Genomic DNA, 20,276 nt, shown 5'->3' on the forward strand with positions numbered 1-20,276 from the left:
TTTAAAATCATCTTTACAGTTTAGTCTTGAAGTTATAAAATATGGTGATAATATATTGCACAGATAGCATTCAAGTCAGCCAATTTCTTTAAAAACCTTCAGCCCAAAAGAATGATAGAGTTTTGACATTCTAAATGCTGAGGTTTGAGAACAAATCAATAGTCCACATCAACACACTCATGCTGAGGTCAGCCAGCTAATGCATGTCTCATGAGAAGGTGGCAGTAGCCTGTCTCTGAGAGTATTTGAAAGCATAGACAGACAGAAAGAGGCGGTGTATATCTTCTCTTCTTTGTCCCTCCTCTCCTCCTCCACCATAGTAGTCTACTCCTCACGCCGCAGTCAGTCTCTCCTCGCATCCCGCTGCAAACAGGATGACTCACAACAACCTTCACTTCACCCTCACCTTCATTTAACCCAGCCGGTGTGTATCCACACACACTGCGCACCATTTCTGCATCATTTCCCCGCTGAAACAGCAGCAGCATGATGCCCGACACGGCGGCGGCCGCTGCTGCATCATCGGCGAGCAACATCAGCAGCAGCAGCAGCGACAGCGAGAGCTCGCGGCACAGACACCGAGCGCAGGGAGACGCGGAGCGGCCAGAGCAGCAGCAGCAGCACAGCGCTGCCACTCAGTCCACATCAGCGGGCGTTTTGGGTGAGTATGGAAGGTCCGGAGAGGGCGAATATGGACGGGACAGGTGGATGTGACGGGAGAGGAAAGCTGGCATAAGGGACACACGGCATATCCTTAGGGCAGAATAAACAATGCGGCGCTTTGTTATGCTGTCTGCCCCTTATGTCCATTATTCTGCCCCGATACATACAACTGTCCCTGCTGATATATGTGTGGCCTATAGAAGGTCATGCGGCAGCATCACTTCGAATGCGAGACTCGAGCTTTAGTCAACATAATGTGGGCCGTGATACTTTTTTGCGCTCGATTAGTCCATTTTTACGGGCCTTTGAGCAGGTTCAAGTTGTCTGAGGCGATTTTATATCTCTGTTTTGAAACGTTGCTGTTTTGGGATTTGTTGATGCTTGGACGGCCTTCTTATTGTGGCTTATTGTGAACCATTATACAACAGTTAGTCGAATCTCTTTGGATGAACGCATTTCCAATAGTGCTGATATTTAGCACTAAATATCAGTCAACTGCTATCACTCCCCAGTAATGTTATTATCCCTGTTTATATCTTTTGAATGCGTGCAAATGATGTGAAATGTAGAGCGGAATATTTGAAAGTAGAATCGTAATAAATCGATTTGATTAATTTCATAATTAGTTTTACTAATAAATAATAACCATAACTTAAGTCATTAATCTTTCGAACGTTTTATTCAAACATTTCCTCATTAAAATAGGCTTACTTGCTTTTCAAATTTACAACATAAAAAATATATGTCGCTGTACACGTGAGTAGCACAACGCATACCTCAGGGATGACGTAGACAAATCCCGGAAGCGAGTTAGCATTTTAGGACTTCTGGTTCTATCGCACTAAAATATGTTTTTGCTAAATCGCCTGAAATAAGGTCTATGGTTAACAAAGCCTCTAAATATTTTCACGTTTCGATCTATGACATAAAACACACCAGTTATAACCCGCTTGTGATTTTTTTAACCTTTATTGTGTCTTTAAAATGGCGGTTGCTAACAAGTTGCTAAAAGGGACTACTTTCTTTGGCGTGGACTTTAGACGTCATCTTGACAAACAAGACATTTGGACAGCATTTCTCATGAAAAAGTGGATAAGTATTCATTAACAGCACAGATCACAATCAGTGAGCATGTTTTTAAATAAAGTTGTTTTTTAAATAAAGTTTGACGAAGCTTGATGTTGATCTGCGACCATGGTGTGCTGTAGTCCGTTTATAGCCTACTGTTAGCTTTTTATATGTGACAACTTTATGTAGGCTTCAGTTGTGTTAACTTGTAAAGATTATCTTGATAGAAAAAACGTGTAAGTGTCACAACCCTTTGTTAAACGCAGTGTTTATTTTTTGCGATTTTACAAAAGTCTATGGGAAAAATGCTTAGGCTTTCAATCGAGGGAACCCATGCGCCGCTAACTTCTGGGTCGGCCTACGAAAACACGTCATCCCTGAGGTACTCTATAGTAAGACGGCGTTCTGACGTAGAACATGGAAGCGCTGCACTGCATGTACAACGTAAACAGTAAAAGAGAATGACAGGGAAGAGTAGCCTATAAAGTCGTTATTTTTGTTTTGTTTTTGTGCACAAAAACTCTCGTCACTTCATAAAATTGGTTGGGCCTTGAAAGTGGTAATTAAATTGCTGTCTATGGAAGGGTCAGAGATAGCGCGGGACAATATGACCTAAAATCAAAATCTTGATTAATTGAGCATTTTACCTCGATTGATACCTCGATTTACCTCGAATGAGAACATTTTTATTTTTGCTTTGTTTTTTTCGCTTTGTTCACTGACAAGTTTTGTACTGTAAATATGTTTGACCATTGAAGGTGGGATATTTTTTTCCTAATGAAAGAGTGCTGTCATAACAGCTCAATTTCCACAATTATTTTATCTATGGTTCATAACATTTCTTACAGATTTCTGCTTGTTGTAAATCAGACACAGATTAATTAGCACAGTAACAGTACATTTATTTGAATGCATTAATGTGAGAGCGCTTGCTTTACCGTCTCTCTATTAGTTGTGAAGCTGTGGGTTGTAAGTAGTTACTTCAAAAGTAGAAAAATATATGCTATTACTTAGTTTCTAAGCTACTTTAGAGATAAATCACAGGACACTGTGTTCCTCTCTGTGCACAATCTTCACGTGATGTGCAGCTACTGTCTGTATGAGTGTTTGTGTGCCACAATGCATCAGCACGGTAGCTCAATATAACAATGTATATCCAATGGTCTAAAATCGCTTGATTGTCCAAACTGGCAAGCCTTAAAACACCTACAATTGACAAAGTTTAGTGAAGACGCAAGTGAAAGTGATCTGGCTTCAGGGTTCACATGTTGTCAGAGACACAACATGGCTCAGCTCTCTTGTTTCAGAGAAAAACACTTGTTTTCCATATTGTTGTTCTTGAATGGTGTAAAATCACTTGAATGTTCAAACAGGCAAGCCTTCAGATAATTGACATACTTCCATGAGGACACAAGCGAAAGTGATCTCACTTCTGGGCTCGCGAGCCGTCTGTGTGTGTTGACTCGGTGCCTCCATGTTGCTTCCATGCCACTGACTGAACGGGGCGGAGTCACATGACTACACACGCGGTAGTATGTTTTTAAGGGGAAAGTATTAACAGGATTAAACAAACAAAATAACGGACATGGGAAAATGACGTCGGTTAGAGGTTCTGAATTTCGTTTTCGATTAATCGCCCAGCCCTAGTCAGAGACCTCTTGGGATTTCATCAAAAATATCTTAATTTGTATTCCAAAGATAAACAAAGGTCTTACAGGTTTGGAATGACATGAGGGTGAGTAATTAATGACTGAATTTTCATTTTTGGGTAAACTAACCCTTGAAAAAGCACAAAATATGGGACTGGCATTTGTATTCTTATTGTGTTGTGAAAATGATAGTTATTATGAATGTGTTGTGTATAACTTGCATTAGTGGCTTATTGTAGCGATAAAGATAATGAGAGTGACTCATTAATGGATTCATTTTTTTTAAATTGATGATGATGCAACGTCCCAGTAATTTTATAAACATAAAAGGCAGCAAAGTTGTGTTATTTTTTTTTTTCTGAATTATGTTCAGCAGGTTTTTCCCACTAGCGAAGAAATCAAACACCAGGAGTGGATGAGCCTTTTTTCTTACATGCGAAGCTTGATGCTTTGGCTACTTTTTGAACTTTGCTTGTTGTCAGTCTGTCAGTCGTCTGCTCATTTGTTAAACCAGTAGTTGATGACTTAATGGTTTGTGTATGGATGAGTCATTGAATCATTCACCAATGTGTTCAAAAGGATTGATTCAGGAACAGAAACATCATTACGGTCACTACCCTAAGTACTTGGTACTTTAAGTTTGTTTGGTAGTTTTGTTTCTTTGGTACTTTAAGTTGATTCTGCTTTTGCTTCATTTGGATCTATTGCGCCCTTCATGTGGAGTTAGATAATAAGGACATCAGTAGTGGGGCAGACAGAACTCCATTTAACTGAACCATTAGCACTCACATGATGTCACTGCCTCAGTTGTTATTTCATAAGCTAAACAAAGGGCCAGCTTGATAAAGGATGCCAGTTTTGGCAGTTTTGGTTCTGGTATCTATTTTATTGTGTTTATTTATAAGAGAGATCTGTTACTGTTGTAAACGGGTGACGTCGACCCAAATCTCTTACAGTAGTAAAACGGTTGTTAAAGCTGACATTGTTTTAGTCGGTGTGTTGGAGCTTGGCAGTGACTAATGAGGTTCTATTTTTGTGACGTTACAAAACAGTTACATGATTATTTTTCAGCCTGAAGAATACCAAACATAGGTTCAGGCTATTGCTTTTGTTGTAAATTCATGGCAAACCTAAGCAAATCAATTTTGAGATTACTTGTTTCCTCGCTGTAGGACTGTAAGTTTACAGCTGTCTTTAACAGCTAATGATCTCATGTTTCAACTCCAATGTTTCCAAATGACAGACAGACATTTCGAGATGACTCTCAGGACTCAAGATGAGTTTTCGCTCCTTCAACATCTCATAATAACAGCTGTTGTTATAGCTATGGAAGTGTGTTCCTCCTCACACTGATAAACAAATGAAGACTTCAGATTCAAAAGCCTCTAAGTCTGAAATTTTCTTCTAAAATGATCCTTTTTTTTTGATTGTGTGTTTAGATTCAGTAATTTCACAATTAATAGGTCCTTTTCATTGCCATTAAAGTGAAATAACTGAACATAAACGTGAGCTTGATTAAAATGCTCATTTTAGAAGAAAATTTCAGATGGCACTGACACAAAAAAAACAACACACACAAAAAACTTTTACCAACCCCATACCGAACTTTGCATGGTATATATACATTAGGGGTGTAACGGTACACAAACATGATGGTTTGGTACGTATCTTGGTATTGAAGTCAAGGTTCGGTATGGGTTCGGTACAGCAGGGGGAGAAAACCAAACATAAAATTGCTTCTTTTTCTTCTTTTTTTATTAAACAATGGTTTATTGAACAAATTGTGTCTCTCTTTTTAAATAAATTCAATTATAATAAATTTTCTTAAAGGTGCCATCGAACGTTTTTTTACAAGATGTAATATAAGTTTAAGGTGTCCCCTGAATGTGTCTGTGAAGTTTCAGCTCAAAATACCCCATAGATTTTTTTTTCATTAATTTTGGGGCACCGATTCATGCTGCGGCCCCAATTCCTCACGCTCCCCGCCCACGGAGCTCGCGCTTGCCTTAAACAGCATAAACAGCATAAAGTTCACACAGCTAATATAACCCTCAAAATGGATCTTTACAAAGTGTTCGTCATGCAGCATGTCTAATCGCATAAGTACAGTATTTTTTTGGATGTTTACATTTGATTCTGAATGAATTTGATAGTTCTCCGTGGCTAAACCTAACATTACACACTGTTGGAGAGATTTATAAAGAATGAAGTTGTGTTTATGAATTATACAGACTGCAAGTGTTTAAAAATGAAAAAAGCGATGGCTCTTGTCTCCGTGAATTTAGTAATAAACAATGGTAACTTTAACCACATTTAACAGTACATTAGCAACATGCTAACGAAACATTTAGAAAGACAATTTACAAATATCACTAAAAATAACATGATATCATGGATAATGTCAGTTATTATTGCTCCATCTGCCATTTTTCGCTGTTGTCCTTGCTTGCTTACCTAGTCTGATGATTCAGCTGTGCATATATCCAGATGTTAATACTGGCTGCCCCTGTGTAATGCCTTGAACATGGGCTGGCATATGCAAATATTGGGGGCGTACATAATATTAATGATCCCGACTGTTACCTAACAGTTGGTGTTATGTTGAGATTCGCCTGTTCTTTAGAGGTCTTTTAAACAAATGAGATTTACATAAGAAGGAAGAAACAATGGAGTTTGAGACTCACAGTATGTAAATTCCTGAACTCTTGTTATTTAACTATGCCAAGATAAATTCAATTTTTAATTCTAGGGCACCTTTAATGTTAAAAAAAACAATCTATCTCTGCTTATGCTGTAAACAGTAAAATGGAGAAGGGAGCCCTTTCTTGCACATTATATAATATTAAAGGTTACAGTTAAGAACAGAGCTCAAACTATTTTGAGTTTGACTATTTAATTTTAGATATAATAATCAACACTCAAATAAAAACATGTAAATTGCACATAAGACAGGTTTTGCATTACCTTCTAAATCTAATTATAAAATTATTGCTCCAATTCATTTTTGAAATATAATCATTTACGCAGTTACGCATAACTTGTTTTCATGTCAAATTTATATAAACTTAATATTAGACATTTCCAACAGTTAAAGTAAATATAATGTTTATATAAGCTAATATAGTGCATATATTTAATGAAATGCTCCCTCTAGAGTTAATTTCTCTAGTGAACTAACATGCTGTGGACACTTAATGACTTGCCTGAGGTAAATGTAATGCTGCGTGAGATATTATTCTCAAGCTGTTTTATTGATGTCTTTCCGCAGTTGAAACACTGGTTGAGAGACTACACTCATATCTAGATCGTCCGTTCATCTTCTTCTGTGCTTTTTGATGTTGTGGCGGTTAGCAAACAGCGTTGCATTACCATGCGCCCCCTTCTGGATTGGAGTGTGGATCATGTGTGACTGACTGTATTTGTCACTGACTGACTGCATAAACTGAACCATGGCGTCCATACCGTATGGTTCGGGATGAATACATGTACACCCCTACTATACATACATATTTACATTCATACATATATTTTTAACTGACGCTGATGTTCCATTGACGATGACAACATGGCGGATGTAGTATGGATTTCATTTTCTTTTCTTTTTTAATAGAGATTGTGATTATCCCAACTAAACAAAACAGTTTATTTAAAATATTTAATTCGATTTTTTCATCAGATTGAATGAATGATTCAATGACTCACTCATAAAGACTTCACTTGTTTCTGAATAAATAAGCGTTTTTGAAGGAAACTCTTCAATGAATGATTCAATGACTGGTGGAATGTCAAATAGCAAAAATATGTTTAACATCTGTGCGAAAGACTGTGAATGAATTTCATTGCAACTGCTTGTTTCGTATTTCCTTCTCTACATACTAAAGACCTGACTTTCAGATATATTTGATGATACTGGTTATTAAAGTCTATAAATCAAGTACTGTGGGAAGTGCCAAAGCTTGTATTCAAATTCCAGCCCATTCAGTCATTCATAATTTCTCCTTTCCTTCACAATACCCCATTCATTTGAGTAGATAACTATCTGCTTCACAGGAATTGCTTTGTGGAGGGACTAGGCTATATATTCTCAGTTGCACATGAAAGACTTGCTGTTAATACATGGCTTGCTGATACATTGGAAATATGTTCTTCAGATTGTGATGTTTAATATATCACCTTAGTCATTTCAGAATGCAGATTTAACAAATATTTTTGCTTCCTCTAGTAGTTATTGTTGTCCACAAGCCTGACTCCATTCCTGACCACGCAGTAAATTCTTCAATGGCTTTGTTCAAATGATTTAGTAATTACCAGACTTTTTGGCTCATCGGCAGTATGAATTATTGCTGTTTTGCAGTACTTTCATTTTCAGAACCCTTTTATTTTGGAATAATTGTTTGTAGCACTCCATAATGTCTTGCCTTGATGACCTCTCTGATAGGAGAAGTGCACTTACAGTGATAAATCACTGTAGCTTTTGAAAAGAATCCAAAAATTGTATTGCTTATTATTTGTGGAGCATTCTCTCTGCATGTCCAAAGCACGCTATCTGCCATCATGTTTCTCACTGATGTGTTGCATTATGTCAGCATGGTATCACGCCTGCATTAGGCTTTACACACTGGGTAAAAATAAAGCTGAGAGTTCTAGGAAAACAAGCCAGTGAGCGATGACTGATGATTGGCCAGATCACAGGTGTCTACTTTTGACATGTGTTATAAGTGAGATGCTGCTGCTGTAGGGTTTGGATGCAATCAAGACGCTCGATCATGTTTTAGGCACTGTAAAACCTTCCCCCGTACCCTTTTTGCTACACTGCCTTACTCCAGGCAATTAATGCCATCTGTTTTGACTTTCTTTGTGTGTATTACAGTGGGAAAGAAAAAGAATATATACATATTTTTAGGGCTGCAACTAACGGTTATTTTGATAATCGATTAGTTGGTCGATTATTTTTTCGATTAATCGGATGAAATTTTTATTTTATTTTATTGACAAAAAAACACACTATTGCACATCCTGCCCAATGTACTTCAAACAAATGTGCCAACTGAATGCTATGAAAACATACAGTCATTTATTACACTACCTGTCATAATAAATAGAGAACACAAATATTTTAGGAATCTATCAAAAACTAAAAGTGGTATTCCCATTTATTAGGAAAATAACAAACTGAAACAACTAAATAGTTTTTTAAATAATATTCACACATAATATCCAAAAAAACTTAGTAGTTTATATTGACTGTATGGCATCTGAAAAAAAACAACCTCTTACTGTAATTTCTTTATCCTGTAAATAAGCTATAAGAAACGTCTTACATTTATTTTCAATTAGTTCTCCCTTTACAGTTACTACTGTTATAAAATACTTGAATGACATGTTGACTTTTAAATCTAAATTTGACTTTAAACAACAGATATTTCAGCAAAATGAATATTTTTGCGCTGAATATTAATAGTCTCCCTCTCTCCCGCGTTCCATCAGTCTGACGTGGGTGTGCGCGCCGTCGCTTATTCAGTAAAGTTTGAAGTTTAACGCAGACTGTAAGTCTTCCGTGCACGGTGGGCGGAACCAACTAATCGATAATGAGAATAGAATCGTTGTCGATGATTTTCATTAAAGATTATTATCGATTTTATCGAATAGTTGTTGCAGCCCTACATATTTTTACTAAAATATTTATGTGACGAGCAGGGCGGGCGAGAGCCGTGAGGGAACGGCGTGAGGCCGGTGACGCGAGTGATAATGAGCGTCACCTGCGAGGCGTGCCGGCCTCGAGTCTCTCACGGAGGAGCTCCGGAGGCATAAAAGGAGGAGCGACTACAATGAAAGACGAGAGAGGACCAGGCCTGGACTTCTCTCGTCTTTCATTGTAGTCGCTCCTCCTTTTATGCCTCCGGAGCTCCTCCGTGAGAGACTCGAGGCCGGCACGCCTCGCAGGTGACGCTCATTATCACTCGCGTCACCGGCCTCACGCCGTTCCCTCACGGCTCTCGCCCGCCCTGCTCGTCACAATTTAACACTGATATTATGACAATTATACGCTCATTGAACAATTAAAATGTCTTTGTAACTTTAAGAGATAGTTCACCCATAAAAAGTCATAATTACTCACAAACCTGATTGACTCTCTTCTGTGGAAAGTAAAAGAAGATATTTAGATATTTGACTGTTGACTTCCATTTTATGGACCAAAAATCACAGAGACATTTCCCAAAATATATTCTTTTATGTTCCACAGAAGAAAGAAAGTCATACAGGTTTGGAACCACATGACAGTAAGTAAATCATGACAGTTTCATTCTCTCATATCTTTACCGAATACACAGCATTAACAATATCAGGGTAACACAAATTATCGCACAATAATGTAATCATTAACATAAACATCTTGATGTATATAACAATCTATTTTAAAGGTGCCCTAGATTCAAAAATTGAATTTACCTCGGCATAGTTGAATAACAAGAGTTCAGTACATGGAAATGACATACAGTGAGTCTCAAACTCCATTGTTTCCTCCTTCTTAAGTAAATCTCATTTGTTTAAAAGACCTCCGAAGAACAGGTGAATCTCAACATAACACCGACTGTTACGTAACAGTCGGGGTGTACGCCCCCAATATTTGCATATGCCAGCCCATGTTCCCAACATTATGAAAGGCATTAGACAAGGGCAGAACGTCTGGATCTGTGCAGAGCTGAATCAACAGACTAGGTAAGCAAGCAAGCAAAAATGGCAGATTGAGCAATAATAACTGACATGATCCATGATATAATGATATTTTTAGTGATATTTGTAAATTGTCTTTCTAAATGTTTCGTTAGCATGTTGCTAATACTGTTAAATGTGGTTAAAGTTACCATCGTTTCTTACTGTATTCACGGAGACAAGAGCCGTCGCTATTTTCATTTTTAAACACTTGCAGTCTGTATAATTCATAAACACAACTTCATTCTTTATAAATCACTCCAACAGTGTAGCATTAGCCGTTAGCCATGGAGCACTATCAATCTCATTCAGAATCAATGTAAACATCAAAATAAACACTGTACTTATGCGATTAGACATGCTGCATGACGAACACTTTGTAAAGATCCATTTGAGGGTTATATTAGCTGTTTGAACTTTTTAATGTTGTTTAAAGCAAGCGCGAGCTTTTGGGGCGTGGAGCATGAGATTTAAAGGGCCACACACCCTGAATCGGCTCATTTCTAATTATGCCCCAAAATAGGCAGTTAAAAAAATGAATTAAAAAAAATCTATGGGGTATTTTGAGCTGAAACTTCACAGACACATTCAGGGGACACCCTAGACTTATATTACATCTTTTTAAAAAAAGTTCTAGGGCATCTTTAATATCTAATCCAGCAGTGATGCATAATGCAGGGAATTTAGGAATGTCAGAAATTTTATTAGTATTAATATTTCACTGTATAACTATGGCTACGTTCAGAATTTCTTTTCTTTTTTTCTTTTTTTTGCTCATATCCGACAGAGATCTGTTTTTTCCTATCAAAGTAAACAGCACAAACCACATGGAATCTGATCTGAAGGCCACCTCCATATGTGGTCCTAAATCAGATACATGTCTGAGGTTTTGCAACGCAACCTCAGTCTGAACAGTCGGAATTCATGTGACTATGTCAATCTAGATCAACATTCGTCAAAATTCTGCACTGATGGGAGTCACTCCAAAGTTTTTACATACCAGTAGTTTTTTGAATATGGAAAATGGCAGTGAAGTTAGTCAGTGGAGGGATGGTGAGATCTTATACTTATAAGTATTATCACTGTAAAAAAAATCCCCATAAAATTTACTGTAAAAAAAAACAGAAGCTGTGGTTGCCAGAACTTTACTGTAACAAATACGGTAACAAAAAATCAGTTAAATTTACTGTAAAAAACGTATTTCATTAACTGATATAATGTTATTTTACCAACCTATTGAAGTACTAATATTTGTTTTGTACCTTTGTAATATACTGACATCCACCAAACAGAGGTGATGAGAGTCATATGATGAATCAAAGCTCATCACAAGCAGCTTTTCCACAAACTGAGAAGGACAATAGTAATATATAGAAGGTGCACACAGTGTCATTCACACAAACACTAAACACCATCATGGTAACACACATGACATTTTAAAAATGCAATTAACATTAATTTAAACAACATTAGATGTAACATAAAACCCTAATGTACATAACTGAATAGAAAAAACTAAGAAGAAAGAGTTATTTCAACGAAAATACATCAAATGTGGGAGTGTCAATTTACGTTTTTTTACTGTAAATTATACAATGACTTGTTGTTTTTCACTTCCAAAAATGTAAATTTAATGGCATTTTACTGTAAAATTACATTAAATGTAGCATTAAATCTATTACAGTTATTCGCTGTATATAGTATGGAAACTTTCTGTAAACCAATTAACTGTTTTTCACCGTAGCATTTTTACAGTCTTTTACCGTTAAAATCACGGTCATTTTTTACAGCTCTACACAAGCAAAACTTAAGGAAAAAATGTACGAAACAATTGTGCTCTCTTTTTCCTCTTCCTCAACTGCTTCCTCCTTATTACCTGCACACAAATTAGCTGGCTTCCGAATCACATAACCTTATAAATGAACACGTAAATGCTGACTTCAGTAACTTCCGTGTTTACTTCCGTATAATTCCGTGCTGCGTGCCGTCTGTCAGGTATATGCTTTGGTTCTGTTTAGTTTCCGTGTGTTTTAGTTTGGTTCTCCCTGTTTACTGTTCTTGATCCTTGTTTGTTTACTGATTCCCTTCACCTGTTGTTCCTTGAGTTACCTCATTACTCCCTAGCTGTGTCCTAATTGAGGCTGTATCCTTCGAAAGCCACGAAGGTCGGACCGAGCGTTGTTAAATGGGACGGTCTAGCCTACGGAGGATTGTTCTTGTCACCTATAGACCTTATGTACCAGAGAAACAAGTGCGCCGCCATCTTTAGAATATTATCTTTGAACTTCTGTTTTTGCGGTTGGATTTACCTGTTGTAGAGTTAATGAAAGTTATCATGAGCATTGTTATGTTTAAAGCAGATGTCTTAACAAATGTCAGTAGACCAGGAAGATTTTAAAGGTGCCCTAGAATGCTTTTTCACAAGATGTAATATAAGTCTAAGGTGTCCCCTGAATGTGTCTTTGAAGTTTCAGCTCAAAATATCCCATAGATTTTTTTTTTTTAATTAATTTTTGTAACTGCCTGTTTTGGGGCATCATTAAATATGCGCCGATTCAGGCTGCTTCCCCTTTAAATCCTTGCGCGTCCCGCCCCCGAGCTCGTAGACTCTAATACATTGTATAAACAAAGTTCACACTGCTAATATAACCCTCAAAATGGATATTCACAAAGTGTTCGTCATGCATGCTGCATGCATGCATCAGATCATGCAAGTACAGTATTTATTTGGATGTTTACATTTGATTCTGAATGAGTTTGAGGCTATGCTCCATGGTTAAGGGGCTAAAGCTAACATTACACACTGTTGGAGAGATTTATAAAGAATGAAGTTGTGTTTTTGAATTATACAGACTGCAAGCGTTTAAAAATGAAAATAGTGACGGCTCTCTTGTCTCCGTGAATACAGTAATAAACGATGGTAACTTTAACCACATTTAAGAGTACATTAGCAACATGCTAACAAACATTTAGAAAGACAATTTACAAATATCACTAAAAATATCATGTTATAATGGATCATGTCAGTTATTATTGCTCCATCTGCCATTTTTCGCTATTGTTCTTGCTTGCTTACCTAGTCTGATGATTCAGCTGTGCACAGATTCAGATGTTAATACTGGCTGCCCTTGTGTAATTCCTTGAACATGGACTGGCATATGCAAATATTGGGGGCGTACATATTAATGATCCCGACTGTTACGTAACAGTCGGTGTTATGTTGAGATTCGCCTGTTCTTCGGAGGTCTTTTAAACAAATCAAATTTACATAAGAAGGAGGAAACAATAGTGTTTGAGACTGACTGTATGTCATTTCCATGTACTGAACTCTTGTTATTCAACTATGCCAAGATAAATTAAATTTTCAATTCTATGGCACCTTTAAAACGAGCATTTCATTCATATATACGTAAGATCGCTGTGGAAATACAAACCGGAAGTCAAAAGACAACGAGTGCAGCGCTGAAAAGGGACACGGCTACATAAGGACTAGAGCTGCCATTGATGAGTGGCAGTAACATTTGTACAGGACTTTTTTGAAAGTTATAATGAACTGTCTGCAAACAAAACAGGGTTCACAAACTGTCAAAATATGTTCAACATGGTCCATTTCTGTATATAATAAAGAAACTATATACAGTCCACCTTAGTAAGATACAAGTCAACATTTGAACCACTTTAAAGTTTTTTTAAAAATTATTTTTACATTTGTATGATTAGATATTTGAGTAAGCTGAAACCTAATACTTGTAATTCTGCAATTTCTCTCAAAAATCCTGTTGCTGGCGCGCAGTGAATTCTGGGATATGCAAGGCCGTGAAGGATCTATCTGTTGTATCTTTCAGTGCACAGGAAATGAAGGACGCATTTGGAGGCCGCATTTGAAGGAGCCTTCGTTGCAACGCTGTGACACAGTAAGCCTTCGAAGGTGCAGGCTCTGAACTGGGATGCAGCTCCTGTGTATAGCTAAATTATCTCCTGAGTTTTGTTTTTTGGATATTCCTCTCCGTCATGCGCTTACTGCTTCAGCAATGTGTTACACCGTCTTTGTTCTCGCTCTTTTGCGCATGCAGGTCAGTTCAGGATCGTGACCTGTTCACACTCCAATCTGATATTGACCACATTTAAAAATGTAATCTGAGCAATAAATCAGAATTTTGTAGTGTGAATGTATAGCCAATGTTTTTACTTACAAAACACAATTTTAAAATATATTAATAATAATAATAATTTATTATTATTTAAATCCTTGATCCTTCACGTTATGTAAAAGCTTTATGCTAGATATCAAGTGCAAATATTTAGGCTTTAGTGTTAGCACTATTTTATGATAACCTTATTTTCTTAGCAGATGATTTAGTAGGTGCTGGATAGTGAACTGAGATTGTGTTAGATTTATGTAGACTGTGTCCCACTTTCTGAAGGTCGTGCATCAGTGAGCATGAAGCCACTGTGAGCAGCTGAACATTTATAGAGTGATCACTGCCAGAAACACAACACAACTAACCAGAACCTTTTTATTTGTTTTAATGCATTTGAATCTGTCTATCCAATTTTGACTTAATTGGATGATTTGGCTATGAATTGGATCATTTTTCTAGTACCTTGGAGTATGTTGAATATGAAAATCACTGAGAGTATTTTATATACATACACTTGTGTTCAAAAGTTTGAAATCAGTAAGATTTTGTGCTGTTTTTGAAAGAAGTCACTCATAAATGTAATTTATTCCTGTGATCAAAGCTGATCATTACTCCAGTCTTCAGTGTCACACGATCCTTAGAAATCATTCTAAAATGCATAAATTATATATATCTTAATTTTTAATTATTAATATCTTAATTTCTCGTTCTCTGAGCTTAAATACGTTCATTCATATTTCTTTGTCTTATTTACTTAAAAAAAAAAAAACACAAATATTTTTCAAATCTTCTCCAAGATTACCAAGAGCACAAGACCCCAGTGGCACACATTGAGCAGACTCTCTGGTCTCTGAGGTCATTGTTCATATTCAGACACTGGCCGCTGTGCTGTCAGGGCTTCAGCACTGGAGCATTCAGTATGTCTCCTCTTCTCATGTTTCAAGGGGAGTGAGAGTGACATTTAAACTCGTCACTGTGAGAGAGAGGGAGAATGAACGGCTTGGAGTGAGTCTGTTTGTCCATAGCAACACTGCAAAGTGACTGACGTTTGTTTTCTTTTCTCTCTCCTTGTTCTGTCCCTCAGATAAGCTATTTGGAAAGCGGCTGCTGCAGGCCGGGAGACACATCATGTCCCATAAATCCTGGATGAAGACGGTGCCCACAGAGAACTGTGATGTCCTTATGACGTTTCCAGGTGCCTCAGATGTTCTTTCTTTCTTTCTTTCTTTCTTTCTTTCTTTCTTTCTTTCTTTCTTTCTTTCTTTCTTTCTTTCTTTCTTTCTTTCTTTCTTTCTTTCTTTCTTTCTTTCTTTCTTTCCTTTCTTTGTTTGCACACACTTTGTCTCATTCACTAACCATGTACAAATTTGTGTGTGAAATCTGCATATGAACGTTTTTACAAAAACATGATTCAGCCATCAATAAATTTCACGCAAAATCTAATTCTAAAATAACAAAAAAATATAAAACCACATGTACACAAAAATCACATAGTCTTATAAATGTTTTAAGATGAAATTTTACTCTATATGCAAGGGATAATTGACAATGGAGTCATCTTGTTTATACCATGGTTGCCACCTCATAAAAATTGGATGAGAAAAAATATTACAAAATCTGACAAATAAAAAGTATAACTAATAGCTAGATTTTTAGAAATAACTAGATTTTATAAAGTAACACTGTCCAACAGTGACAACAGCAGGTGAAGTTACAGCAGGAGTCTGTGTCACTCTTGCCTCCCCTGAACCCATTGAGTTTTAACAGACCCCCTAAAGCATGCGGTGGGATTGGTAGGGGGTAACTTAGAATGAATGGGTTAAAGTCACATGAGAGGAGGCAATGCCTCCATCACGCTATGAACGGATAAGATTGGTTATGATTGGTTTGTGTGATAAATCTCGCCTCTTGTTTACATGCACATTCGCGAATCGGTCTGAATGAACAAAATGTTGCCGCTAAAGGATTAGTTTTAAAAAAAAATTTTTTAAAAAAATTATATACTTTTTAACCACAAATGCTCATCTTGCACTGCTTTGTGATCCGCCACACATTACATAATCACATTGGAAAGGTCACACGTGATGTTGCACATAAAGGGTGAAAAACTCCATCTCATTTTCTCCTCCAACGTCAAAATCATTCAACATCATTGTTTTAACTATTTTGTAAAGAGCGTTTGACTTAGTCTTTGCACATTTGCATTGAAGACACTGGATCGGTACTTCCGCCTACGTCATGCGTGACCTTTTTAACGTAATTACGTCATGCGTGCTGATCGCAGAGCAATGCAAGAAGAGCATTTGTGGTTAAAAAATATATGCAGTTTAATTTAATTTTTTAAAATATGGCCAATCGTTTCACTAGATAAGACACTTGGATCATGTAGAGCTCTTTGAAGCTGCACTGAAACTGACATTTGGACCTTCAACCTGTTGAACCCCACTGAAGTTTGTTTATAAGTAAACATTTCAAGCTTTCTATAGATATATTTCTCGTGTCTGTGAGGCAAGTATACACTGAGTTTCAGTTCATTTTCATGTGCTCAAGTTCAATGAGACCGAGACGGCAGAAAGCGCATCCTGATTATTTTACAAAAGCACAAGGATTTGCTATTATTGTGAGTTTACAGAAATAAAATGCACTTTACAGTTTGCATTACTATTATCTGTATGACCAAAATGAGTATTCTGGGCCATATAATACACCCGACGCAATGCGACGCAAGGCGCAGCACAAGTGTGTTTGCTAGTTTGCGTCCGGCGCCGTTCACGTTTTCCCGTTCAGCGCCACGTCCTTAAATTAGTAAATGCATTTGCGCCATAGTGCACCCATGGGCGTGCTGGTCTAAAAAAGAGGTGTGTTCAGGCGCATTGCCGGCGCATTGCTATTTTAAGGAGCTGAAAATAGACTGCGCCATAGACCAACTCAAACCTGGTCTAAAGTCTAAAGTCAATGGCGCAATATTTTTTGGTTAGCGCGCGTTGGTAGAAACTGCGCCTCTGGGCGCGTCCACAGTGCGCGTTGACTTTGCTCATTACACACAGGGATGCGCATCACACAAACATGCCAAATATTAAAAACTAAAGGATTACAGTGTAAAAGAATATTATTGTGTAGGCTACATAAATATAAAAAAGTAATGATCAATAGTCATTGCGTGTATTAGAATTAGCCTACCTGTTTTCAATTCAGCCTATTACTACTAATAATAATGAACGAAATTGGCTAATTAATTGAACAATCGTGCCAATACACACACATATATATATTAACTGACTCATCGCCAACAAATTCCGCAATGTAAATAGCAATCCGCCATGGCGAGAGCGCATCTCGCTCTTAAAGGGAATGGGAGATGACACTCTGATTGGTTTATTGAACGTTACGCCCATTACTCATTAAGAGAATAGGGACAACCCATTTCAAAAATGCGCCCCGGCGCACGGACCGTTTTTCCGTCGTTAAAATAGCAAAAGTGGATTTGGACACGTCCTGAGTGCACCTGCGCCGTGCGCTTTACACTTTGCGTTTAGATCGTTAAAATAGGGCCCATCAAGTTAAATGCAAGTGATGTATGTGCCTCCATGTTGTGCAGTAAGTTTAAGCGGACTTGTAGAGTTGCTACTACTTAAATGTTTCAAGTGATAAGCAATTTGAGGTTGATGAATGATAGGCAAATATTTGGATTTCCTTCTATTAATGATCTGTCCCTCACAGACTGCGTGACTTCACTATATCCTGTTGAGGTTTTTTTTCTGCGACTAACCAACTAATAAAGTCTTGGTCGACCAAGGCTCTCCTACTCGGTTGGTCGAATATTAGGTGGCAGCCCTATTAATTACACAGTTAAAGGTGCAATATGTCATATTTTTGCAGTAAAATATCCAAAAACCACTAGGCCAGTGTTATATATTTTGTTCACCTGAGTACTTACAAAATCCCAAATGTTTCCAACTATTTGTAAATCGTGATAAAATTGCAATTTTAACCAAAGCTCAGGGACGTGTGAGGAGTCGCCTGTCAATTGGGTCATACCCGCGTTACCCTCGGTACCCTCGGTTTCTGGTTTTATTTTGTAGAAACCATGGAAACACCAAAGACGCTTTAATATATTACATGTTTTAATAGACAAGAGAAGAACTGTTTTGATATATTTATGGACAGAAAACAAATTACTGTTATATAGCTCAACACATTTAGTCTTATTGTTTAAATCTAATTTTCTTGATTTTTTTTGCGACTTTGTACCATGCTTTACCACGCCTCTGAGAAAACACTATTTTGTCAAGTGGCTAACATAGCATAATGAGAGACACCATCGTGATGCCACACGCCCGACCCACCCCGCTCTGCTGCGAGTCTTGAAAGTCGCCACCATAGACTGTAAAAAAAATACACACACTAATCCAAGTCTCTTCTATAGACTATAGTTAACCTAAAATCTTTGCAGGAATTGCTCTGTAAATTAAATTGAGAATATAACTAATGTATATATGCTATTTTAAATACTGTAGTCTATGCTAGAGACGTGACGCGAGTTAGTCTGTGAAAATACCGTGTCAGGCATTTGATCTTGACACTGTTAGAATCTTGTCTTTTTTTACATGTCTAACACTGTACATTTAAAACAGCCCTTATTAATGAATTATTAGTAGCCTATTGTAGTGTCTCGGGAGATCGTGCTCATTGTTACATAGCTCTGTGGCTATACTGCACTGAAGCTCCAGTTTAAGATATAAACCCAGAACTCAGCGAACGCCAATTAACTTTTGTCTGGCTAATAAATACCTTTTAAAGACAATTTTCGTTGGCCATAATGTCAAATCAATTGAAAGAATGAAGGTGATTCTGATAACACAAATTTATTAAAACACAGAAGAACAACAAAGAACAAGAAAACTTTTTCCCCCTCATGTGCAGCTACTGGAAAGACCGGATGAGTCATTAGTTGGGTTAGTAAAATAACGAAATTATAGCTTTTAAGTAGAAAATAGTAATTATGTAAAGAGATATATTAAAATAAATAGTGCACAACTCTTCTTAAGTGTACCTTTAAGCTACCTTTTTCCCCCCTCACGTGCAACCTGTTGGAAAGCCCGGATGAGTCATTAGTTGGGAAATAAAATAAATAAAGTACAATAACGAATAATAATTATATAATAAAGAAAAATTAAAATACCCCTCATAAATCTTACATATTGCACCTTTAATGTAAAAATACAAAAAAAAATTGTATTTGGTTTCTCTTTTTTGATGTAATGTTTATTTAACTAGGAGCATATGCCAATTTACATTTGATTTATATATTTAAAAAAAAAAAGAGGATGTTGCCTTCATTTCAGAACACCACTGAATAGGATGTAATGTAATCGTAATCTGAATGTAATAAAGTAGAATTCAAATTGAAAGGATGTTGCTGTTTTATCATGTGTTTCTGGCTGAATTTACATTATTTAGACTTGTGATGTAGTATTTTAAACAACATATTTGTTATGGATGTTAGTCCATAGCAAGGCATGCTAGTTTAAACCAGCCTGGACCAGCATGAAAATTCAGGATGATTTTTGCTGTATTTTTCAGCAGTGCATCTGGACATGATAAATCATGTATATTGGTCATCACAGAGACTGAGGTGTATATTTGTCTCTGTCCAGACACCACAGATGACCACACACTGCTCTGGCTTCTGAACCACATACGGCTCGGCATCCCAGAACTCATTATCCAGATCCGACATCACAAACACACCAGAATGTATGCCTTCTTCGTCACGGCCACATACGAAAAGTGAGAGGGGACGGGAAGGAAACAGCTTTTATCTCTCTTTTAGTTTCTTCTGTTATATTTATTAATGGTTTTTTGAGATGATGTACTATGATATGAGATGAGGCATGAGGTCCAAGCAGAGCTTGTTTGATGTTTATTGTCATGTTCTAATTTGAGCGACTAAAGAATGCCTGAGGGCCTCATGGGACCTCATTGCATCAACACACTACCGTTCAAAATATGGGGTCAGTAAGATTTTGGAAGAAGTCTC

At 37.1% G+C, this 20,276-nt stretch overlaps 1 protein-coding gene across 1 annotated transcript in view; it reads left to right on the forward strand.

The window, feature by feature from the left end:
• Positions 1–370: 370 nt before the first annotated feature.
• The window catches only part of ano8b (anoctamin 8b), a 39,585-nt gene continuing 19,679 nt past the window's right edge, over positions 371–20,276 (forward strand). The window contains exons 1-3 of the mRNA XM_067387453.1: positions 371–661; positions 15,321–15,431; positions 19,894–20,026. Of these exons, the coding sequence (XP_067243554.1) occupies positions 487–661; positions 15,321–15,431; positions 19,894–20,026 (419 nt within the window). The 5' untranslated portion in view covers positions 371–486. The remainder of the gene's footprint in view (positions 662–15,320; positions 15,432–19,893; positions 20,027–20,276) is intronic.

The sequence above is a fragment of the Chanodichthys erythropterus genome, chromosome 6 (assembly GCF_024489055.1).
Source record: "Chanodichthys erythropterus isolate Z2021 chromosome 6, ASM2448905v1, whole genome shotgun sequence".
NCBI lineage: Eukaryota > Metazoa > Chordata > Actinopteri > Cypriniformes > Xenocyprididae > Chanodichthys > Chanodichthys erythropterus.